Raw genomic sequence first — 26,710 nt, 5'->3', positions numbered from 1 at the left:
AGATAAAACATTGTATACTTTCAGGTTTTATAAAATAAAGTTGATTTTCTAACTTTAATACTAGTCCAATTTTTACTTTAAAATAAGTTTTTAAAATCACATAGATTTTTAAATTGTTTAAAGAGAGTAGGAAATTAAACAGGAAAACCATTTATAGTTTGACACAGCTCTTCAATGAGGGGCATAGAGCTACTTTTCCACTCTTCAAAACCATTGTCTTCGTATTTTGACATTGAGTTTGTATTTCTCAAACTCTGCATAGATCAGAATCACATGGAAGGCTTGTAAAAATGTGAATTATGTGACCTCATGCCCAAGTGTTTCTGGTTCAGTAGTCCCGGGGGTGGGCCCAAGGACTTGAATTTTTATGTTTCATCATGTGATGCTGATGCTGCTAACTATATTATACAATATAGTTAGAACTGTATTATACAAATCACGGTCTTAGAAAGAATGAGTCCAGTTAAATAAGGTTGTGACATTATTAAATTAATAAAGTGACAGGCAAATAGCATAATACATTTTAAGAACATCTAATGATATATTGGTAATGGATAGTTATTCCTATGATTTTAGTTAATAGAATAAATTCTAATTTTTCTAATATACAAGTAGTAAGATAAAATATGTTTTGGGGTGAGAAGGGGTTTTTATATAGTAATCTTACAATCCATCTTCATAAGAAAAAGAAAACACTTTGGTATTAATAAATCTTCAGGTATATTGTGGGAAGATCTTCAGGGCCACATCACCTACTTATTTGTAAAATACCAGAATCTCCCTGTTCTAGATCTATAGAACTTTTATAATTCAGTGACCATGAGAACAATGATGTCAAATAGGATTCTCAGGAGTACACAGGGTTGATAACATACATAATCATGATTTTACATCTTTTGTATATTTACATATTCCTTTCTAGAAAGATAATACCAAATGAAAACCTTGAGGCTATAAAAATTACAGGATACTTTTGAATATGTTAAAATAAACAAATATTCAATACATTTTTAGCAGTTTGCACACTTTTGTTTTTGAAAATTCAGTTAAATCAAATTTTAATTAGTCAAATTATTCCTCTTGCCCATATCATTGTGGGTAAAAAAGGCTACTTAAAAAATTCTTAATAAGTCGACTATGCTTTTGTAAATACACATTTACATTGGCAAAAAAGCCATCTTAATTTTAAAAATTCAACTTAGATTATTGGATACAAAATCTACAGTGAGTATTTAAAACTCTCAGACAAGTTGACACTTATTTTACCTGTCATAATCGCCATTACATAAAGCTCTTACTGAGATCTTGAACGCTTGCCATACAGGATTTAGAGTGTTTTTGACAACTTCTGTTTTATGACAGATTGTAAAACTGTAAAAAAAAAAAAAGTTTTCCAGTTATTTTCATGATTTAGTTCTAATATATGCCCTAGTAATCATTTCTTTCTTTATATTTTGTGCAGAATACAGGTTGCCTGTCTCTCTGTTACTGTTATATCAGTGAATAAAAAGAGATTTGCTGTTTCAAAACTTTAAAGATTAGCTCATCATAACATATGGCAACCCACTCCAGTATTCTTGCCTGGAGAATCCCAGGGACAGAAGAGCCTGGTGGGCTGCCATCTATGGGGTCGCACAGAGTCAGATACGACTGAAGCGACTTAGCAGCAGCAGCAGCATCATAACATAAAGCAATGAGGGACTTTCCTGGTGGCCCAGTGGTTAAGAATCCGCCTTGCAATGAAGGGGACACCAGTTCTATCCCTGGTCTGGGAAGATCCCACATTGCCATGGGCCAACTAAGCCCATGCACCACAGCTACTGAGCCTGCACTCTGGAGCCTGTAAACTATTAACTCCTGGGCCCATGTGCCGCAACTACTGAAGCCCACATGCCCTAGAGCCTGGGCTCCACAAGAGAAGCCCCCACAGTGAGAAGCCTGTACACCACAGCTGGAGAAGAGCCCCTGGTCTCTGCGACTAGAAAACACCCACATGCAGCAACAAAGACCCAGCACAGCCAAAAATAAATGAATAAATATAAAAAAAATTAAAAATTGCAATTGTGCAATGAGTTTACTAAAAATGACCTGAACATTCAATAAATTCTAAAATTGGCTTGCAAATAATCACTGTAAAAATTGTAGTGAGATACTGTTGCAGTGAAAAGTATCTATTGGTTGCTAAACATGAAGGTTATCAGTAATTTTGAATTTTGTTGGAATGCTGGGCACAGAAATCTGGTTAGACTGAGTCTAAGAAAGAGAAGAGAAAGAGGCAGAATGTGTAAACATTTTTGAACAGTTTAGCTGTAATAAGAAAAAAGAGAACTTGACGATAACTTAAAGGGGAAAGATAATCAAGTGAAAGGTGTGTTTTTTGTCACTTTTAAATTTATTTTTTCAAGATGAAATTAAGAACAGCAAGAGTGTATGCTAAAGGAAAAATACATTAGAGAAAGGACTATTTGTGATGTATGAGAGAAAGGGGAAGGTTGGACTAATGTCTTGAAGTAGATGGGATAGTGGAAGTGGATGGGATAGAGGGCATCAATACAGAGTAGTAGGCCTTGGAAGCACTTGGATAACCATTTTGCAGAGCATGTGGGAAGGCCAAACACAGGGGTAGATATTGTGATGTGATCTTAAGGAATTTCTCCATTTGCTTCCATTGTCTTATTAAATAGGAAACAAGATAAACAGTAAATAAGAAAGAGGGAAAAATGCATAAGTGTCTGGGAGAGAGGAACACTGATGTATTAAGAAAAAGGAATGATTTTTGAGGAAGGTCAAAGGCTTATTTAAGATTAACATAATGGATTTATACTAGAGATCATTAAATATGTGATTCTTTTTTTTAATCTAAACTTTTGATTATTCCTAGAGGGAAGAAAGATAGCAATTAAAGAATATATAGTAAGGGGTAGAATCCATGAAACTTTAAACTAGTTTTCTGATTCAAATTCCAGTATTGTTTCCACCAAGCCATTTAATCTCTGGACATCAATCAGGTCCTGGTAATATTCTTGCCTAATGCAAATTTATGCTGCAGTTCATGAGCTATAAAATGTTTTAAATGATCTTGGTAAGAACAATACCTAAATTTAACTTTCACTAAAGCCTTAGTCATGTAGTGTTCTGAATGCAGGGATCCCTCTTATAGTCATCAACATGAGAGTATTACCTAACTACACCATGGTGAACATATCACAGCTAAACCCTATAAGAAAATAATTCCATTTTGAAAGGCATTGAGTCCATTTTCCTCTTCACAGTCAAGAAAGAGTCTCTCCTCATTAAGAGATCAAAAAGAAACATAATATGAATGGATCATGTATTTATTTTAAGATTTATGGCATTAGCATTACACTCTTCCTGGTAGTAGCCTCACCTGTCTAAAGAAACTCATGTTACTAAATTGACAGAGCTCAAGAGAATATGTATAATTTGTATAATGTGGTCAAATGCTCTCAAAGCTGAATCACCCAAAGCAATATAGGAATCACCTACGGCAAAAAAAAAACATTAAAAGAAACATAAATGATAGAGAAAACTCTAAAAGATTAATCAAAGTTACTTCAAAACTTCTCTTAATAAACTGACTCACCTTCTTAGTGAGCTACTTATAAACTAGGTAGTCATCTGTCATTCTCATTTGTAAAGCACTTATGGCAGAAAGTGAAGAAGAACTAAAGAGCCTCTTGATGAAAGTGAAAGAGGAGAGTGAAAAAATTGGTTTAAAGCTCAACATTCAGAAAACGAAGATCATGGCATCCGGTCCCATCACTCCATGGGAAACAGATGGAGAAACAGTGGAAACAGTGTCAGACTTTATTTTTGGGGGCTCCAAAATCACTGCAGATGGTGACTGCAGCCATGAAATTAAAAGACACTTACTCCTTGGAAGGAAAGTTATGACCAACCTAGATAGCATATTCAAAAGCAGAGACATTACTTTGCCAACTAAGGTCCGTCTAGTCAAGGCTATGGTTTTTCCAGTAGTCATGTATGGATGTGAGAATTGGACTGTGAAGAAGTCTGAGTGCTGAAGAATTGATGCTTTTGAACTGTGGTGTTAGAGAAGACTTGAGAGTCCCTTGGACTGCGAGGAGATCCAACCAGTACATTCTGAAGGAGATCAACCTTGGGATTTCTTTGGAAGGAATGATGCTAAAGCTGAAACTCCAGTACTTTGGCCACCTCATGCGAAGAGTTGACTCAATGGAAAAGACTGTGATGCTGGGAGGGATTGGGGGCAGGAGAAGAAGGGGACGACCAAGGTTGAGATGGCTGGATGGCATCACTGACTCAATGAAAGCGAGTCTGAGTGAACTCCAGGAGTTGGTGATGGACAGGGAGGCCTGGCGTGCTGCGATTCATGGGGTTGCAAAGAGTTGGACACGACTGAGTGACTGAACTGAATTGAACTCCCTGGAAGGAAAGTTATGACCCAACCTAGACAGCTATTAAAAAGCAAAAACATTACTTTGTCAACAAAGGTCCATCAAGTCAAGGCTATGTTTTTTCCAGCAGTCATGTATGGATGTGAGAGTTGGACTGTAAATAAAGCTGAGTGCTGAAGAATTGATGCTTTTGAACTGTGGTGTTGGAGAAGACTCTTGAGAGTCCCTTGGTCTGCAAGGAGGTCCAACCAGTCCATCCTAAAGGAGATCAGTCCTGGGTGTTCATTGGAAGGACTGACGTTGAAGCTGAAACTCCAGTATTTTGGCCACCTGATGCGAAGAGCTGACTCATTTGAAAAGACCCTGATGCTGGGAAAGATTGAGGGCAGGAGGAGAAGGGGACGACAGAGGATGAGATGGTTGGATGGCATCACCGACTCAATGGACATGGGTTTGGGTAGACTCTGGGAGTTGGTGATGGACAGGGAGGCCTGGCATGCTGTGGTTCATGGGGTTGCAAGGAGTCACACATGATTGAGTGACTGAACTGAACTGAACTGATATGCTATATAGACAGCAAAAACTCAGTAATAATTCCAGCACTAGTGTCACTAGTGAAAACTCTGACAGGAGTCTGCTGCAGCACTAATATTCAGGAGTACTGCTATATACATATAAGTATGTGTATATATTTATTAAAAATAAGAAAAATTTTTTTATTGAATAACCTGTATTAAAATTGAGTTGTTTTTAAATGATTTTAGATTTTTAGATTAGTTGCATATTTTATTTAATAAATAAGTTAATACCATTTTTACAAGCATAATAAAATTATATATTATTCTTTTACCAGTGGCATTATATGTGTGATGGACTGAAACTCTATAATTGTGCAACTAATCTTTGTAAGTAAAGAAGTAAGAATAAAAGAGAGAATTCAGGAAATAGGTTGTTCAGACAGGAGTAAACATGAGCTTTATTCCTAGAAATTTTGAATGATTTTTTAGTTTTTAATTTTTAACTGTGTAAAAAACTGAAAAATATGATTATTTTCTTCACTGTCCAATATTTTTCACATAGGTAAAATTAGTGTTCAGATGTAAATGCTACTCTAACATTTTTACCACTAAAATACAAAAGAAGTATGCAAAATCTAACAATATGATACCATTACAAAAATAATCAATAGTTTCCCAGTGATTGTATCAACAAAATTCTACACTCTGCAAAGCATCATTTTATATTTCTGTATATTCACTTTAAATAGCAAATTTTCTATTTTTATGTACTATTTTATACTTATTACATAACATTAACATGTATAATTTCATTTATAATTATAGAAGGTTACCTTTTTTCTAAAACAGCCAATTCCTCTCATTTTAATCTCCCAATGACATTGTCTTTTTAGCTACTACTTTATTACGCATAGTTAAGGAAAACAGGAAACATTATACCATAAAATAATATAATAATAACAGCTAACATAATTCTTATGTTAAGTAAGCTCTAAATGATTTTTGTGTAGTAATGCATTTAATACTCTCAACAGCCCTGGGAGGTAACTATGATTATTAACCCATTATACACAAGAGGAAAATGAGCCCCACATGAGTTTACTGAACTGAACTGATGGTCCCATAACTATTAAGTAGCAGGGTCACAGTTTATACCTAGGCAGTAGGACCTTTTTTAGCTCATAATTTTAACAATTAAACTTTCTCATTAATATCGAAAATATAATAAGAATCATAGAAAGTAATAAAAATGTATTTCATGGTAAAGTCATATGTATTAAATTATACTCTATACAATGGAATACTACTCAGTCATGAAAAAAGAAATAAAACTTTACCATTTGCAACAACACAGATAGACTTGGAGGGTATTATGCTAAGTGAAGTAAGTCAGACAGAAAAAGACAAATACTATATAATGTCACTTATATGGGGAATTTAAAAAATATAACAAACTAGTGAACATAACAAAAAGAAGCACAGATACAGATACAAAATATCTCACAGATACAGAGAACAAACTAGTGGTGATCAGTGAGGAGATAGGAGATAGGACATAGGAGAAATACTGGAAGGGATTAACAGGTACAAAATATTTCACATAAAATAAGCTACAAGGATATGTTGTACAATGCAGGGAATACAGCCAATATTTTATAATAATTATAAATGAGGTGCAACTTTTAAAAATTGTGAATCATTATTTTGCACACCTGTAACATATAATATTACATATCAACAATACTTCAATAAAAATTAAAATAAATTATACTCTATATTTTCAAATCACATAGAAACCAGTCTAATCATAACTGGTAAAATATTCAAATTACTATGATATAATGAAAAATTTTCTTGAATGCCATATGTTATTGAAAAAACCATGTAGTATAAAAAGCAACCAATAAAAATCCATGCTCCTCACCAAGAAATCTGCTTAAGAGTTCAGTTCTATTAACAAAATACATTAGTTTCAGCATTTCAGATTTTTACAAAATAATAAAGCTTCCATACTATTAATGCAATAGAAGAGGAAATATTTCTAAGAAGCTGAAAATCATTCATTATAAATATCAAACAAAAGTTATAAAATGCTTATAAAGTTATACATTGTTATTGAAATGAAAAAAACCTATCAATTTTGTGAATACCAAAATATTGTAGTTTATCAATTTAATAAGCTTCTCTAGAAAAATGATAATTTAAATAGCATACTTATCATAGACTTAAAATGCATAAAATATAAATCTACCTGCCATCTTCATTACTTCGATAAAATACAAGAAAAGGATCTGATTTTCCAAAGAAGTCCTTCTTGTCCAATTTATTTGCACAAAATTGCATTAGAACAGCATCCTACAAACAAAATTAACATAAAAGCTCAAAATCTGGGTTATAAGTAACTAGAAACTAGAGATCACAAGCAAGACCTGACAAGAAAACAAATTTTCCATTTTCATACAAATGGCCAAATGTGGGAAAATTCCAGAAAACATCAAATTACGTTTTAAGGGACTATAAGAGTAAAAAATTGACTCTTGGAAGTTTTTGTTCTAGTCACAGAATTATTATTTATTAAAACCCTTTAACCTTTCCTGCCCTGGAAAATTGCTAGTAAGCTAGATAAGTCTGTGTAGCCAATACTATAGGATCTCTATACACATCTTCAGTTATTCAGGTACACATTTTTAGGAGGTTTTTTTTTTTTTATTTCCTCAGGAAATACTTGTTAAGCATCTACTATGTATCTACCATGTATTAGACATTGAGATATATCAGATGATTAGATGAAGCATAAGACAGATCCAGACTGACAACATAGTTTGCTATCTAAATGGGGAATAAGGTTCCTTCTTAATTAAGCAAAAGTGCACCACAATTTCTCAATAGCTACATTTAAAAATAATTTGTATTATATTGGGCTTGAAGTGAAGCACTTTAATTTTCACCCCCAATTTAGATCCCTTATTTATATGCTAATTATTATATCAAACCTATTTTTTTATCAATATATATACTCAAGCACTTATAATCCTCATAACTAACTTAAATAAGATGAGGTATCATAAATCAAGGAAGTTAAACATTATTCAATGATGATAAACATATTTAAAAGGTATAAATTATATAGTAATTTAAAAATTAAAATCGGTATTCTGGATTTGATTTTCTTTAACTGAAAGCAGATGTTAATTTTTGAAGATGGAAGAGTCAAAGTAATTCATATTAAATCAAGAGGTCACATTTTTAAGTACTGCTTGGTGAAAATGTTGACAAAGATTAAAAAGGCACTCTCTCATTCACTGCTTCATTTTGCAGAGTTTAACAAAAGTTACTAAGCATCCATCTAATTCTCCTTATTTTCTTTCAGCAATTCCAGAACTCCATTCAAGAGGTGATGCTATCTGTCTTTTTCATTGATTACTTCATTCATATACTTACTCAGCAAACATTTCTCAAAGAATGCTTAGGCTAGAGTCTGGGAATGAAGAGATGGTTTCAGAGAAGTTTATAACTACAGATTTCTGGATTTCAAAAGCATATGGGGGTATTATTTTACTTTGTTATTTAACATATAGAAGTCATATAGAACTTCAACTTTACCGGTTGAACATCCATAATAGAGCAGGAAATACATGCCTAAGCTGGCATAGTAACAATAAATATTTTAAAGAAAACTGAAACAACAGAGAAAATAAAAATACGGACATCACCATCAACTCAAACTTTGCAACCGTGATCAATTTGAGGTTAAAAATCAAAAATTTCTTTTAAGGAAGTAGTGACAGAGTCACCCTCAAAATAAAACAATAAAATCCAGGCAAATCGAAAAGAAAGAACTGGTTTTACTTTTCTATTTCTTTTCTTTCCCTCTCATCTTCACATATATTAAAATGCCCTTAGGAGAGAGTGATTTTCCAAGAACATGGGACAAAGACTTTAGTCTTGTCACAGAAATAAAGACTCCTCTAAGACATTCTTTCAAAGCACCTAAAACAAAACATAAATTACAAAAAAAACATTATGATGCACTTAAAATACACAGTAGAATTCTGAACTGCGTATATTTCAAATGGATGGTGAATCACACTTCAAAGAGTAAAGTGAATTTTCATATGATCACTTTTAACATGTGTATGCATGTTAAGTCACTTCAGTCATGTCCAACTCTTTGCAACCCCATGGACCGTAGTGCTCCTCTGTCCATGGGATTCTCCAGGCAAGAATATTGGAGTTGATTGACATTTCCTTCTCCAGGTGATCTTCCCAACCAGTGGATCCAACCCACGTCTCTTATGTCTCCTGCATTGGCAGGCAGTTTCTTTACCACTAGCACCAACTGGGAAGCCCGATCATTGGTAAATGTAATACCAAATTGTAGTTTTTCAAATTATATTTCATAAGGCTTGTAAAATGAATAACTCAAAATAAAACATTGCTTTCAGTGCACCAAATGATAGAAACTTGTGGAAAATTCCATCTATATCAAACACAAAAGAAATCTAATTTCTGGGTAAAACACAAGCATCCACTTACTTTTAGAAATATAGGAACATCATTACATTTGTTTAAACTCTTATGATTAAAGCATCCTGAGAGAATTTTAAGACTTTCTTTAATACTCCATGCTAATGTAACAAACTTCCTAATGAAGAAATGCACTTAAATGTTTCACATTTCTAACAAGTTCTAACAAATTCAAACCAAACTTGTTCTGATTCAGTGAGTGACTCATCATCCACCCAAAGTGCTCAAGGAAGCTGTCCTTGACTATTCCTTTTCCTGACCTCTTACCTAGTTCATCTCCAAGTTGTAAGATGCTATCTCTAAAACATTTATAAATCTTCAGTCACCTGGATATGCACGGTGGCATTTGTTCACTTCTCCCTCTTCTGCTCTTGAGCCTATCCAACTGATTCTCCGTTCAGCAGGGAGAATAATAGACTTAAAACATCCAATAAATAATTTTGTTCATAACTTAAAATTATTCACGCCTTTCCTTTGGATAAGCACAGAATCTTTAGCATAGTCTACAAAAGCTCAACACCAAGAAAACTCTGAGCAACCTTTTCCATATTCATCTGACAAAGTTTTATTTCAGTCATTCCCCAGCTCCCATCCCCTTGCTGACACACACCAGATACAATCTTTCCCTCTTTGGGCCCCGTATGAGTTGCATGTCCTGCTGGAAATCTTTATCATTACTTGGGGCTAAGCTAAAAAGGAATTTTCTCAAAGAGTCCTGGTTACCTCCACACAATATAAATTAGATTCTCCATGGTAGAATCAATATTTGCCTACAGAATCATCTGATTAATGTATATTGTTTTCAAAAAATACATCTGTGTTGAATAAAAGGATAGAGGTTGCTTGTTGTTATTTTTCTTGCCATTCTATTGCAAGCTTCCTTACCACAGAATAGCATATTATACATTTTGTGAATATTGTTAAATCAATCAGAATGAAAATATTATTTGTGGACAACTTGAAGCTATTTAAAAATACTGAGTGAGGAAACATTTCCAATATGACTTCAAAATTAATATCTATCCTAGAATTTGATAAGATATATCACAAAAGTTACATTTGATATAAACTATGGAATACTAAGTTGAAATAATTAGGATTACCACACTACAAATAAACATTTGTATAAATTTATAATTTATCCATTTCTCTAATATGCCCCCCTTTATAATACAGTAGGACATCGTTGGGTATCCATTTCTAATATAGTAGTGTGTACATGGTGATCTCCAACTCTCTAAGTATTGCTTCCCTCCATCCTTCTCCCCTAGCAACCATAAGTTGGTTCTTTAAGTCTGTGAGTCTGTTTCTGTGTTGTAAATAAGTTCATTAGTATCATTTCTTTTTAGATTCCACAACTAAGGGGTGTAATGCAATATTTCTCCTTCTCTGACTGACTGGCTTCACTCAGTATGTCACTCTCTAGATCCATCCATGTTGCTGTAAATGGCATCATTTCACTTTTTTTAATGGCAGAGTGATATTTCATTGTTTATATGTACCATATCTTTTCTACCCACTTCTCCGTTGATGGCCATTTAGGTTGTTTCCTTGTCTTGGCTATTATAAAAATTCTGTGATGAATATTGGAGTGTATTACATTTTCAGATAATGTTTTTCTGTGGACATATGCCCAGGAATGGAACTGCAGGGTTATATGGTAGCTCTATATTTAGTTTTTAAAGGAATCTCCATACTGTTATCCATAATGGCTGTAGCAATTTACATTTCCACCAATTGGGTGGGAGGGTTCCCTTCTTGAAACACCCTCTCTAGCACTTACTGTTGGTGGATTTTTTTAAGATATCCATTTTGATTCTAGGTTTGATTTACATTTCTCCAATAATTAGCAAGGTTGAACATCTGTTCATTTGCCTGTTGGCTATCTAGGTCTTCTGTGTGTTTTTTGTTTGGGTTCTTTGCTTAGATGATGTTAAGCCTCATGCGCTGTTTGTAAATCTTAGAGACTAATCTTTTGTGGGTCATTTCATTTGCAAATATTTTCTCTCAATCTCTGGGTTATCTTTTCATTTTGTTTACTGTCTTCTTTGCTGTGTAAAAGCTTTTGAGTGTAAGTGCATCCCATCTGTTTATCTCTGGTTTTTTTCCCATTACTCTGGGAGACAGACGAAGATACTGCTGCAATTTATGTCAGTGAGTGTTCTGCCTATGTTTTCCTCTAGGAGTTTTATAGTGTTTGATCTCACATTTAGGTCTTTGATCCATTTTGAGCTTATTTTTGTGTATGGAATGATCTAATTTCATTGTTTTACACGTAGGTGTCCAGTTTTCCCAGCACCATTTGTTGAAGAGATTGTCTTTCCAATATTGCATAGTCTTGTCTCTTTTTTCATATATTAATTGGGCACAGGAGTGTGGGTTTGTCTCTGAGTTTTCTATCCTGTTCCATTGACCTATATGTCTGTTTCTATCCCAGTACCATACTGTTTTGACTACAGCTTTATAGCATAGTCTGAAGTTGGGGTGTCTGATTCCTCCAGCTCTTTTCCTTTCTCAAGAAAGAAATACAGTCCCTTTTTACTTCTGTAATGAACCACCTGGGTGAGATACATACACATCTCGAAGATATTGTGGATTCTGTTCCAGACCACCACAATAAAGTGACCATCACAATAAAGCAAGTCACATCAATTTTTTGGTTTCCCGGTGCACATTAATATTATTGCTCACACTACTTTTTCTACTAACTGTTCAGTAGCATATATCTAAGGAAACAATGTACATACTTGATTTAAAAATACTTAATTGCTAAAAATGCTAACCATCATCTGAGTCTTCAGCAAGTCACAGTGTTTTTTGCTGGTGGAGGAGCTTGACTTGATGTTGACAGATACCGGCTAAACAGGGTGATGGTTGTTGAAGTTTGGGGTGGCTGTGGCAATTTCTTAGAATAAGACAATGATTTCCCCATAGTTGGAACTTCTTTCAAAACCAAGGTCAATTCACACAAATCATGCTGTTGCTTTGTCAACTAAGTACATATAATATTCTCCAACCCTTGTTGTCCTTTCAATAACCTTCACAGCATCTTTACCAGTAGATTCCATCTGAAGAACCCACTTTCACTGCTCATACATAAGATGCAGCTTGTCATCCATTCAAGCCTTATCATGAGATTACAGCAATTTAGTCATATCTTCAGGCTCCACTTTCTATTCTAATTCTCTTGCCATTTTCACAGTATCATCAGTTATTTCCTCCACTGAAGTCTTAAACCCCTCAAAATCATCCTCTTGTGAGGGTTGGAATCAACTTCTTCCAAACTCCTGTTAATGTTGATATCTAGGCCTCTCCCCATGAATTATGAATGTTCTTAATGGCATCTAGAATGGTGAATCCTTTTTAGAAGATTTTCAATTGACTTTGCCCAGATCTATTAGAGGAATCACTATGACTTTATGAAAAGTATTATTTCATATAACTTTCTGGAATGTGGAAGCTATAACTTTATGAAATGTATTATTTCTTAAGTAATAGGAATTGAAAGTCAAACTTACTCCTTGAGCCATGGTTTCCAGAATTAGTGTGTTAGTAAGCATGAAAATAACATCAAACTCATACATATCTATCAGAACTCTTGTGTGGCCAGGTACATTGTAAATAAGCAGTATTATTTTGAAAGGAACCTTTTTTTTTTTTTTTTTTTTCCTGAGCAATAGGTCACAACAGTGGGCTTAAATGTGCTGTGCTGTGCTCTGCTAAATCACTTCAGTCATGTCTGACTCTGTGTGACCCTATGAATGAACTGGAGCCTGCCAGGGTCCTTTGTCCACGGGATTCTCCAGGCAAGAATATTGGAATGGGTTGCCATGTACTTCTCCAGGGGATCTTCCCAACCCAAGGATCAAACCTGGATCTCTTATGTCTCCTGCATTGGCAGGTGGGTTCTTTATCACTAGCACCACCTGGGAAGCTCCTGGGCTTAAATATCCAGCTATAAATAGGAACGAATTTGAGTCAGGTCTAATGAGGTGGATGAAACTGGAACCTATTATACAGAGTGAAGAAAGTCAGAAAGAAAAAGACAAATACTGTATATTATTAGCACATATATATGGAATTTAGAAATTTGGTAGTGATGATCCGACATGCAGGGCAGCAAAAGAGACACAGATGTAAAGAACAGACTTTTGGACTCTGTGGGAGAAGGCGAGGGTAGGATGATTTGAGATAATAGCACTGAAACATTTATAATACCATATGTAAAACAGATGACCAGTGCAAGTTTGATGCATGAAGCAGGGCACCCAGAGCCAGTGCTCTGGGACAACCCAGAGGGATAGGGGTGGGGAGGGAGGTTGGTGAGGGATTCAAGATGGTGATACAAATGTATACCCGTGGCTGAAACTTGTATGTTTGGCAGGAACTGTCATAATATTGTAAAGTAATTATCCTACAATTAAAATAAATTAATTAATTTACAAAATTCAGTAAACCACGTTGTAAACAGATATGCTGTCAATCAGGCCTTATTGTTTCATTAATAGTGCATAAGCGGAGCAAATTGAGCATATTTCTTAAGGGCCCAAAAACTGTCTAAATGACGTGCTCCAAGTGTACTCAGTCGCTAAGTCGTGTCTGACTCTTTACGACCCCACTGACTATAGTCCACCAGGCTCATCTGTCCGTAGGATTTTCCAAGCAAGAATACTGTAGAGGGTTGCCACTTCCTTCTCCATAGGATCTTCCTGACCCAGAGATCAAACCTGCATCTTCTGTCTCCTTCATTGGCAGACAGATTCTTTACCACTGAGTCACATGAGAAGCACCTTTCTAAATGGAAATCACCTTACAGTTACTATCTACAAGACGAGAGAGTCAGTCTGTCCTCTGAAGCTTTGAAACCAGGCACTTATTTCTCTTCTCTAGCTATGAAAAGTCCTAAATTGCATCTTCTTCCAATAAGGCTGTTTCATCTGCACTGAAAATCATTTATTTAGTGTAGCAACCATCATTCGGAGAAGGCAATGGCACCCCACTCCCATACTCTTGCCTGGAAAATTCGTGGGCGGATGAGCCTGGTAGGCTGCAGCATGGGGTCGCGTCGCGAAGAGTCAGACACGACTGAGCAACTTTACTTTCACTTTTCACTTTCATGCATTGGAGAAGGAAATGGCAACCCACTCCAGTATTCTTGCCTGGAGAATCCCTGGGACAGGGGAGCCTGGTGGGCTGCCGTCTATGGGGTCGCACAGAGTCAGACATGACTGAAATGACTTAGCAGCAGCAACAGCAGCAGCAGCACAAGAAACTGCCTTCAAGAACTTTTCCTTGGGTCATTTGGCCCAAAAGGACTAGCTTTCAGCCTATCTCAGCTTGACTTTAGACAGCCACTCCTCAGTAAGCGAAATCATTTCTAGCTTTTGATTTAAAGTGAGAGATGTGTGAATCTCCCTTTCACTTCAACACTTAGCAGCCATTATAGGGATATTCAGTTCAGTTCAGTCGCTCAGTCGTGTCCGACTCTTTGCGACCCCATGAATCGCAGCATGCGAGGCCTCCCTGACCATCACCATCTCCCAGAGTTCACTCAGACTCACATCCATCGAGTCAGTGATGCCATCCAGCCATCTCATCCTCGGTTGTCCCCTTCTCCTCCTGTCCCCAATCCCTCCCAGCATCACAGTCTTTTCCAGTGAGTCAACTCTTTGCATGTGGTGTCCAAAGTACTGGAGTTTCAGCTTTAGCATCATTCCCTCCAAAGAAATCCCAGGGTTGATCTCCTTCAGAATGGACTGGGTGGATCTCCTTGCAGTCCAAGGGACTCTCAAGAGTCTTCTCCAACACCACTGTTCAAAAGCATCAATTCTTTGGCGCTCAGCCTTCTTCACAGTCCAACTCTCACATCCATACATGACCACAGGAAAAACCATAGCTTTGACTAGACGGACCTTTGTTGGCAAAGTAATGTCTCTGTTTTTTAATATGCTATCTAGGTTGGTCATAATTTTCCTTCCAAGGAGTAAGTGTCTTTTAATTTCATGGCTGCAATCACCATCTGCAGTGATTTTGGAGCCCAAAAAATAAAGTCTGACACTGTTTCCCCATCTATTTCCCATGAAGTGATGGGACTGGATGCCATGATCTTCGTTTTCTGAATGTTGAGCTTTAAGCCAACTTTTTCGCTCTCCTCGTTCACTTTCATCAAGAGGCTTTTTAGCTCCTCTTCACTTTCTGCCAGGATATTAACGGTCCTAATTACTATATTGTTGTATCTCAGAGAATAAGAATGCCTGGCAAGAGGGAGAGAGATGGGGGAACGGCCAGTTCATGGAGCAGGCAGCACACACACTTTTATTAATTCCTTGGTGCCCAAAACAATTACAATAGTAACATTGAAGACCACTGATCACAGATCACTATAGCAAACGTAATAATAATGAGAAATTTTGATAGTTTGAAAAAACTAGTAAAATGTGACACAGAGACTAGGGTGAGCAATACTACTGGAAAAATGGTGCCAAAAGACTTTTTCATCACACGTCTGTGACAGGCCTTCAATTTGCAAAAAGTACAATATATGCACTATGCAATAAAGTGAAGCACAATAAAATGAAGTGCACCTGTATGAAGACTTCTGGCGGTTTACAAATGTAAAAATTAAAGCTCCAAAACTTTTCACTTGGCCAAATAGTGAAAGAGACATATTGAAATTTAGGTATCCTGATTCTACATTGTATGCTCAAGTTAAGAACTGGCAATGTGTTTTCAAGAAAGTACTTGTCAATCTGATAATTTCTAATATGAAATAAAATTATTTCATGACAAATTGTAAGTGATAATGCTTGATATTTTTAAAGTACCATAAAATACTTAAAACTTCGATGAATTTAGAAGCTCTCATGCTAAGTGAACTAAGTCAGACAGAGACTGAGAAACACTCTATGACATCTCTTATATGTGGAATCTAAAAGGAAATGATACAAACGAACTTATCTACAAAATAGAAACAAACTCACAGACTTAACTTATGGTTGCTAAGGGGATGGGTGGGGGGAAGGGACACTTAGGAATTTTGGGATCAACAGGTATATTTTGGGTTCAACTGCTATATTTAAAATAAAAAATCAACAAGGTCCTACTAGGTAGCACAGGGCACTCTGCTCAATGTTATGTGGTAGCATGAATGGTAGGGAAGTCTGGAAGAGAATGGTGACATTTATATATGTGGCTGAGTCTCTTTGCTGTCCACTAGAATTATCACAACATTGTTAATTGGTTATACTTCAATATAATATAAAAAGTTAAAAAAATAAATAAAACACATTCTCACTTCTGAAGTTAACTATGATTACTGCTTTGAACACACTTGTTTCTTCTACTCTACTAGCACAGCCATATTATTTCACTGATGCTGATTATCAATGTCTTTTGCTAAGAATCAGAATGTAGGATGCATATGTGAAGTTAGGTCAAGATTCCTAAAAATTAAAAAATTCTAGATCTATAATTTCTAAGTATAGGAAATATGTAAAAAATAATTAGTATTATTAATGAATATATTGAAAGGAAATTTCAGATGCTTTAAAAGCTTTATTTTCATAAAGAGTGGTGAAAATGCCTCTAGATCACTAAATAACATATTCCACTTCATTTGCATGGAAGCTTTATAATTTTCTGTTTCTCCAAATTAAACAACATAATTGAAAGCAAAATATGTTTAAGATGCAGACTGGCAATACTCTCAATCTATGCCCTTGATATGTTTGTTACATCTATTTCAAAACAAAACTTAAAATAGTTTGTTCATTAGCACAGTTATACAAAATAATATCAAGATTTTGTCAAAATAGCATTTTAATGTCACAATAAAGAATATGTATCCTCCATCATATAAACACAGATTATCATACACATATACAAATTCAGAGACAAGAAGTATGAAAGCTGATTAGGTCCACACATCACAACCAAAACTAGTCATTTTCTAAGATTAATAAATATACACTCTATGTTATTACACTCAGTTGGAGTGGTAGCTGGTTATTTCTATAAATGTGGGCTTCCGAAGCTAAGAAAATATGACACCATATATAAATGCTGAATTAATTCAGTCAGAAATATAGAAAAACAAGTATGTTACACAAAATGGTTACAGACAATTGACTAGAAATATTTCTTCAGGATCACATATAAAATCTTCAAATTTTTATAAAAATTTAACTAATACAATTGATGATTCCTTATATTAATGCCACCTCAAAATGATATTAGGTTTTATTTTAACAATTTCTATTCATTAGAAAGACTGTTAAATCTGGACTATAGAATGTAGCCTCTTTAGCTAAAGTACTACCTAAAATAATATTTTTATGAATCATAGAATTATATAATTTAGTTTTAATTATTTTTGCTAAAATTACTCAAGAAAAATCATTTAAATATAGTTTGCGAAATACCATTTCAAAGACGTTTGGAACTACTGTTTAATCCAAAGAAATATTTACTTACTCTGCAACAGTTTAATTCCTCTGCTGTAAGTATGATTGTACCACATTTCTTCCCTGGAATTCCTCTAAAACAACAAAAAGCATATTTAAACACAATGATATTTCTATTAATATTATATAGCAAATAAATTAATATTAAATATATATGCTATTTTTATATAACCAAAAAAAAGCATACTACTAATAATTGTGCTCTAATAAAATATATCCCGTTTCAAACTTGAGTTTATCCTACTACCAATAAAACCGCATTTACTAATAGATCCACACTTACTAAAAGATCCACAATTACTAATAAATTTTTTCAACATGTCAGTACTTTGCCCAAGAATCTCCAATAGCTTCATACTGTTTATAATAGATAATTAATACAATATAATGCAATATCTATAATATGAGAAATATTCTCCCATGACTTCTAAGATATCTATTATGTGATTACAATGTATCCCTAATTTGGTTTTCAATATTTCTTTCTTCTTTCAATATGGTTACTTATTTGGGCTTATTTTTTCTTTGTGCCAATTCCTACAGCTTAGCAGACTACAGTGTGTTGAAACTCTTTCCTGGTGTTGTTGTTCAGTCATCTAGTCACGTCTGACTCTTTGTAACCCCATAGGCTGCAACATGCCAGGTCTCCCTGTTCCCCACTCCCGAAGTTTGCCCAAGTTCATGTCCATTGCTTCAGTGATGCCACCCAGCCATCTCATCCTCTGAGGCCCTCTTCTTCTTCTGCCCTCAATCTTTCCCAGCATCAGGGACTTTTCCAATGAGTCAGCTGTTCCAGTCAGATGACCAAAATACTGGAGCTTCAGCCCCAGCATCAGTCCTTCCAACTAGTATTCAGGGTTTATTTCCCTTAAGACTGACTGGTTTGATCTTGCTGTCCAAGGGACTCTGAAGTGTCTTCTCCAGCACCACAGTTTGAAGACATTAATTCTTCTGTGCTTCACTTTCTTTATTGTCCAGCTCTCACAACCATACATGATCCCTGGGAAGATTATAGCCTTGACTCTACAGACCTTTGTTGGCAGAGTAATGCCTCTGGTTTTCAACATACTGTCTAGGTTTGTCATCGCTTTCCTGCCAAGAAACAAATATCTTCTGATTTCATGGCTGCAGTCACCATCTGCAGCGACTTCAGAGCCCAAGGAGAGGAAATCTGTCACTACTTCCACATTTTCCGCCTTTATTTGCCATGGAGTAATGGGGCTGGATGCCATGAACTTAGTTTTTTTGATATTCAGTTTTAAGCTGACTCTTTCACTCTCCTCCTTCCCCTCATTAAGAGGCTCTTTAGTTCCTCTTCGCTTTCTGCCAGTAGAGTGGTATCATCTGCATATCTGAGGATGTTGATGTTTCTCCTGCCTATCTTGATTCCAGCTTGTAACTCATCCAGCCTGGCATTTCTCATAATGTGCTCAGCATATAAATTAAACAAACAGGGTGATAGCAGACAGCCCTGTCAGACTCTTTTCTCAATACTGAACCAGTTGTTTCATACCAGGGTTCTAACTGTTGCTAAGATATGATACCAAAAGATGAGTCCCCCAGGTCTTAAGGTGTCTAATATGCTACTGGAGAAGAGCAGAAGAGAACTACAAATAGCTCCAGAAAGAATGAAGCGGCTGGGCCAAAGCAGAAACAGCTCCCAGTTGTGGATGTGTCTGGAGATGAAAGTAAAATCTGAAGCTACAAAGAACAGGATAGCATAGGAACCTGGAATGTTAGGTCCATGACTCATAGTAAATTGAACGTGGTTAAGCAGAAGATGGTAAGAATAAACTCTTCCCTATTTTGCCTCAAACTCCATACATCCCCAGATGAAGTTTTAGTGTTCCAGGAAACTTTATCCCTGTCAACCTCACATAAAATGGCCTTCTCTGCATTTCTGTCGCACTTAAAGCCAGTTCCATAAGTTAAGCATTTAATTTTTCCTAAATTATTACAATACCACGTTTTTAACCCTCTTTCCTTAAGTTGATTATAAATTCTATAACAGCAAAATTAATCCTATAAATTCCTTGTAAACCAACAGATTTAAATATCTGTTAATAACAGGCACTCATTGTTTTATGGAAGTATCTAATACATAAGCAAAATTATGCAAAGCAACACTTCCACTCAATTTTCTTTCTCTATGTCTATGGCATATAATATTTACGCTCAAAAACATCTTGCTGACACCAAAAGCAAAGTGCACTACTTTACGTGAGGGAATCTTTCAAAGACTAATCCTAATGATCTAAAGGTATACTTCATGCTTCTTTTTTCCTTTCACAAATCATAGTCCAGACTCTTCTGCTTTTCTAGGGAACTACAGGTTATTGAATTAGAATAAAATGAGTGTTTTTGTCTTCAAAAATATGATTCATCTCCAATAATCTATGCCAGTTTGCATGTGACATTTTCTCTACATCTTTATGATTAAAAGGTAAGTTACTTTATCCTTGCACATTTTTTCTTAGAATAATAAAAACATCATTTTTAGTATCCTTCCATCATCAGTAATCAGTTAATTTTTGTAATACCACTGAATTAAAAAAAAATTCCTTTCTCTGTTTGTGAATCACAAGATTTATACTTTCAATATTATGGCAAACTAAAGCATCTTGACTGAACATCTACCTGAAAATAATTTAAAATGCTGAATAAAATTTGCAAATAGTATTTATAAATGCTCTGAAAAACTATGAAAATAAGTAAGGTCCAATCAGAAACTGAAGATATAAAGCCAGAAAGATGAACAGAAGTAAACCCTAGAGTGTTTACTCTTACGCATGTTTTTTATGGCTCCTTAGGGAGTAAAAATGAGAACCCTCCTCCCTGCCAAAAGGTGAGGAAGGACTCACAAGGTGGGAAATTCAATAAATAAACAATTTCACAGCATAAAGCTTGGATCACAATGACTATATTGCCTGATTGTAGCATGAATTAGACATAAACATTCTCTTTGACAGGATCTACAAAATAAATCCATGCCTTAAAATATGGTGATTAATGAAATAGAGAAAAATGTCTCCTAATAATTGTCTCCAAACCTCAATCAGGCTTGCCATCTTAATTTTCACTACCAGAGTAGTGACAAACTTCAAACTGAGAATTTGGCTTAATTCAAGTGATCACAGTTACTTGGTAAATGAAAAATCTCTGTGGAAGGGTTTGCATTCAAACTACATCTCAAAATACTATCACATTAAAGTGTAAAAATATATGTGAGCTCATTTAAAAATATCTCAAAACTCTAAAGAAAAAATGTACCATATTTTTGAGTCCCCAGAGAAAGCAGGCTACAAAATATAACACAGACTTAAACATTAAAAATACTATGCATAATATACATGATATTCAGTCCTGTCAGACTCTGTGACCCTATAGACTGTAGCCTGCCAGGCTCCTCTGTCCATGGGATTCTCTAGGCAAGAATACTTGAGTGGGTTGCCATGCCCTCCTCCAGGAGACCTTCCCAACCCAGGGATGGAACCTGGGTCTCTTATGTCTCCTGCAGTAGCAGGCAGGTTCTTTACCACTAGCACCACCTGGGAAGCTTGTAAGTATGTATACTATACCTAAAATGTAAAGAGAAGAATGGAAATATGAGGAACTAGCAAAGAACTACAAAAATAAGAATATATGGAGAAAAAATAGGACTACTAGAGCTGACTACTGAGAAAGAGCATTGGAAGATAAAAGACAACTGAAAAAAATTCTTGAATGGTTTCAAAAGAAAATAACTGTTACCCTAGGACTGTATATATCTCTTTTAAGAACAAATATGAACCTCAGGTATTTTTAAACAAAATAGAATTGAGTGAATATATAGCCAAGAATGGGCTTCTGTGGTAGCTCAGTGGTAAAGAATCTGCCTCACTATGCAGGAGATATAAATTCAACCCCTGGGTTGGGAAGATCCCTTGGAGAAGGAAATGGCAACCCACTCTAGAACTCTTGCCTAGGACATCCCATGGACAGAGGACTCTGGGGGGCTACAGTCCATGGGGTTACAAAAGAGTCATACACGACTTAGCAACTAAAAACCAACAAAAACATAGCCAAGTACATTTGTTCAGGAATTTCTGAAAGATGAAGGAGAATAACCAAACATGAGATGAATGAAAAAATAATAAGGGAAGTTGTAAATATGAAAAAATATAATAAATATTATCAATAATAAAATCTTATCAATAAATCAATTATCAATAAATCAATAATAGTAATATTAAAAAGCATAAATAACAAATGCAAATGATGATAGCATTGATCAGGAAACTGAGAATTTAGGTTAAAGTCCCCTGATGTACTTTTATTATTCAGGAAGAAAGTACAAGATGCTTTAAAGTAAATAGAATTTGATAAGTTATATAAAAATATTTATAAATTCCTAGGATACAACAATTCTTAAGGATTTTATATCTAAAACATAAGGAAGATTGTGGAATGATATTTTAAAAATATAAGCAATTCCAAAGACACTAAAGAAAAAACAGTGGAGCACATGAGAAGCACTAAATAAGTGATCAAATTAAATCCAGAGAAACAGTTACAAAAATACACATTAATAAACTAAATGTTGCTGTCGTTGCTGTTGTTTAGCTGCTAAGTCATGTCTGACTCTTTTGTGACTGCCAGGCTCCTCTGTTCATAGGACTGTAGCCCGCCAACCTCCTCTGTTGATGGGACTTCCCAGGTAGGAATATTTGAGTGAGTTGCCATTTCCTTCTTCACGGGATCTTCCTGAGAAGATGATCCTGACAGGTATCAAACTCACAACTCCTACATTGCAGGTAGATTCTTTACCACTGAGCCACCAGGGAAGCTGGTGAACTAAATGCTACAGATTCAAAACAAAAACTGTCATTCTATATAAAGAATAAAATTTGTACATAGCTATTTAAAACAGACATTAAAATTTAAAAATTTAGAAAATTCAAAAAAATGGAAAGTTACACTAAAGGAAACAAAAATAACTAATGCAAACCAGTGCATCTACATTAATGGTAAACATATCTGAAAATCATCACTGTACAATAATAAAAGGTTCAATCGATTAGGAAGATACAATAACCTCAGTATTGCATGCATCTATGAAAAATACATTACCAACTGACCATACAAACAAAAGGGCAGATATACCATTATGTTGAGCAATTCTACCCTGGTATGCACCACATTGGCCAGTGATCAGTGCTAACAATCACCAGTGATAAGCCACGTTAACATCATGTAACACTGATATGATGTAATAAGAAGGGCATTACACCACTGTAATCTTGCCCTTCAAGTTTATAACCACAATCTAGACATACTGAAAATATTAGACAATCCCAATTTGAAAAACATTCTACAAAATATCAGACTGCTGCTAAGTCACTTCAGTCGTGTCTGACTCTGTGCAACCCCATAGATGGCAGCCCACCAAGCTCCGCCGTCCCTGGGATTCTCCAGGCAAGAACACTGGAGTGGGTTGCCATTTCCTTCTCCAATGCATGAAAATGAAAAGAGATGTCGCTCAGTTGTGTCCAACTCTTTACGACCCCATGGACTGCAGCCTACCAGGCTCCTCCGTCCATGGGATTTTCCAGGTAAGGGTACTGGAGTGGATTGCCATTGCCTTCTCCAAAATATCAGACTAGTACTCCTCAAACTGCCAAAGATATCCAAATCATGGAAAGACTAAGAAATTGTCACATAACAGAGAACAGTAGGAGAGAGGATGACTACATGGAAAAAGGAATTCTGAAGTGAATTCTGATATACAAAAGTGACATTCATGGAAAAACAAGTGAAACTCTAATAAAGTCTGTAGCTTGGTTTAGTCACTAAGTCACGTCCAACTCTTGCAACCCCATGGACTATAGACTGCCAGGCTCCTTTGTCCATGGGATTCTCCAGGCAAAAATCCTGGAGTGGGTTGCCATTTCCTTCTCCAGAGGATGTTCCTGACCCAGGAATGGAACCCCAGTATCCTGCACTGCAGGCAGATTCTTTACCAACTGAGCTATGAGGGAAGTGTAGCAACATCGGTATATTGTGACAAACATACCACAGTAATGTAAAATATGGGGTCCCCTGGTGGTTCAGAGGGTAAAGAAATTTCCTGCAATGCAGGAGACCTGGGTTTGATTTCTAGGTTAGGAAGATTCACCTAGAGATGGTAATGGTTACCCACTCCAGTATTCTCGCATGGAGAATTCCATGGAAACAGGAGCCTGGTTTGTAACAAGTCTAGTCTATGGGGTTGCAAAGAATCGGACACGACTAAGCAAGGAACATACACACACAATGCAAAATATGAATATTAAAGGAAAGTGGGTGAGGAATATGCAAAACTCTCTGCAGCATTTTCTCAACATTTTTGTAAGGCTAAATTTCTTATCCAAAACAAGGCAAGGTAAAAAAAGAAAATCAGGCTGAGTATTCTAGGTTAAAAGTGATAAAAATTAGGACAACTAAACTCAATGTACAATTTTTGACTAAAATTCTAGACTAGAGAATGATAGCTATAAAAATTGGGACAACTGGTGTAATTTGAATATAGAATGTGGAGTATATATCTTCATTATTTTCTCGCAAAGTTTCCTGATTTTGATTATTGAACTGTGATTCTATAAGAGAATATGCTTATAAGAAAGACATGTTCATTTTGTTTGCTGTTTCCTTTGAGGTTCAAAAGCTTTTAAATTTAATTAGGTCCCATTTGTTTATTTTTATTATCATTATTCTAGAGGTGGATCAAAAAATAAAATAAAATATATGTACAAAAAGTGACTGACAAGGCATTAATCTCCAAAATACACAAATAGCTCAAACAACTCAATATCAAATAAGTAAACAACTTAAAATAGGGCAAAGGATCTAAATAGATATTTCTCCAACACATAGAGATAGTAAAAAATAACATGAAAAGATGCTCAACATCACTGATTATTCAAAGTGAAAGTGAAGTCGCTCAGTTGTGTCTGACTCTTTGCAACCCCATGGACTGTAGCCTACCAGGCTCCTCACTCCGCCCATGGGATTATCCAGGCAAGAGCACTGGAGGGGGTTGCCATTTCCTTCTCCATTTCTTTATCCAATAATTATAAGATCCATTTCCTTATCCACTAATTATTAGATAAACACAACTCAAAATTACAATGAGGTATTACCTCACATCAATCAGAACACCGTTCTGTCACTAAGTCATGTCTGACTCTTTGTGACCCCATGGACTGCAGCCACCAGGCTTCCCTATCTTTCACTGTCTCCAAGAATTTCCTCAGATTCATGCCCATTGAGTTGATGATGCTATCTAAACATCTCAACCTCTGCTGGTCCCTTCTTCTTTTGCTTTCAATCTTTCCCAGCATCAGAGTCTTTTCCAGTGAGTTGGCTCTTGATATCAGGTGGCCAAAGAATTGGAAATTCAGCTCAGCATCAGTCACTCCAATAAATATTCAGGGTTGATTTCCTTTAAGATTGACTAGTGTGATCTCCTTGCAGTGCAAGGGAATCGCAAGAGTCTTCTCTAGCACAAAAATTTGAAAGCATCAATTCTTCAATGCTTAGCCTTCTTTATGGTCCAACTCTCAAATTTGTACATGACTACTGAACCATAGCTTTGACTATACAGAACTTTGTCAGCAAAAAAATGTCTCTGTTTTTTAATATGCTGTCTAGGTTTATCATAGCTTTCTTTCCAAGGAGCAAGTGACTTTTAACTTCATGACTACAGACACTATCTGCAGTGATTTTGGAGCCCAAGAAAATAAAATAGGTCACTGTTTCCACTTTTCTCCCTTCTATTTGCCATGAAGTGATGGGACCAGACACCATGATCTTAGTTTCTTAATGTTGAGTTTTAAGCCAGCTTTTTCACTCTCCTCTTTCACCCTGATCAAGAGGCTTTTTAGTTCCTCTTTACTTTCGGCCATTATAGTGCCATATACCATGATAATGCAACCTCATCTGCATATCTGAGGTTGTTGATATTTCTCCCAGAAATCTTGATTTCAGCATGTGATATATCCAGCTCAGCATTTCACATGATGTACTCTGCATAGAAGTTAAATAACCAGGATGACAATATATTAGCCTTGATATTCTCCTTTCCCAATTTTAAACTAGTCAGTTGTTCCATGTCCAGATCTAACTGACTCATACAGATTTCTCAGGAGACAGGTATGGTGGTCTGGTATTCCCATTTCTTTAAGATTTTTCACAGTTTTTTGTGATCCACACAGTCAAAGTCTTTAACATAGTCAATGAAGCAGAAGTAGATGATTTTCTAGAACTCCTTTGTTTCTCTATGATATAACAAATGTTGGCAGTTTGATCTCCAGTTCCTCTACCTCTTCTAAAGCCAGATTGTCTATCTCAAAGTTCTTAGTTCATGTATTGCTAAAGCCTTGCTGGGAAAACTTTGAGCATGACCTTACTAGCATATGAAATGAGTGTAATTGAATGATACTTTGAACATCTTTGGCATTGCCCTTCTTTGGGACTAGAATGAATACTGAGCTTTTCCAGTCCTGTGGCCACTGCTGAGTTTTCCAAATTGGCTGATGTATTGAGGGCAGCACTTTAGCAGCATCACCTCTTAGGATTTTAAATAGCTCAGCTGGAATTCCATCACCTCAACTAGCTTTGTTTAAAGTAATCTTCCTAAGGTGTCAGTTGACTTCCACACTTCAGGATGCCTAGTTATCCAGGTCATTAAGATCTTTTCTGCACAGTTCTTCTGTGTATTCTTTTCACCTTTTTTTAATCTCTTCTGCTTCTGTTAAGTCTTGAGTTCTAAGTGAAAGATGAAATC

The 26,710-nt window shown here is 35.6% G+C and overlaps 1 protein-coding gene across 1 annotated transcript in view; it reads right to left on the bottom strand.

Annotated features, from left to right (window-relative positions):
* CPNE8 (copine 8) overlaps window positions 1-26,710 on the bottom strand; it is a 269,508-nt gene that overhangs the window by 95,770 nt on the left and 147,028 nt on the right. Inside the window, exons 7-9 of the mRNA XM_052640034.1 lie at window positions 17,918-17,981; window positions 7,170-7,273; window positions 1,267-1,371 (exon numbers count right to left, since the gene is read on the bottom strand). Of these exons, the coding sequence (XP_052495994.1) occupies window positions 1,267-1,371; window positions 7,170-7,273; window positions 17,918-17,981 (273 nt within the window). The remainder of the gene's footprint in view (window positions 1-1,266; window positions 1,372-7,169; window positions 7,274-17,917; window positions 17,982-26,710) is intronic.

The sequence above is a fragment of the Budorcas taxicolor genome, chromosome 5 (assembly GCF_023091745.1).
Source record: "Budorcas taxicolor isolate Tak-1 chromosome 5, Takin1.1, whole genome shotgun sequence".
NCBI lineage: Eukaryota > Metazoa > Chordata > Mammalia > Artiodactyla > Bovidae > Budorcas > Budorcas taxicolor.
Note: the sequence above shows the minus strand (reverse complement) of the source record. Positions and strands in the feature narration are given on the sequence as shown.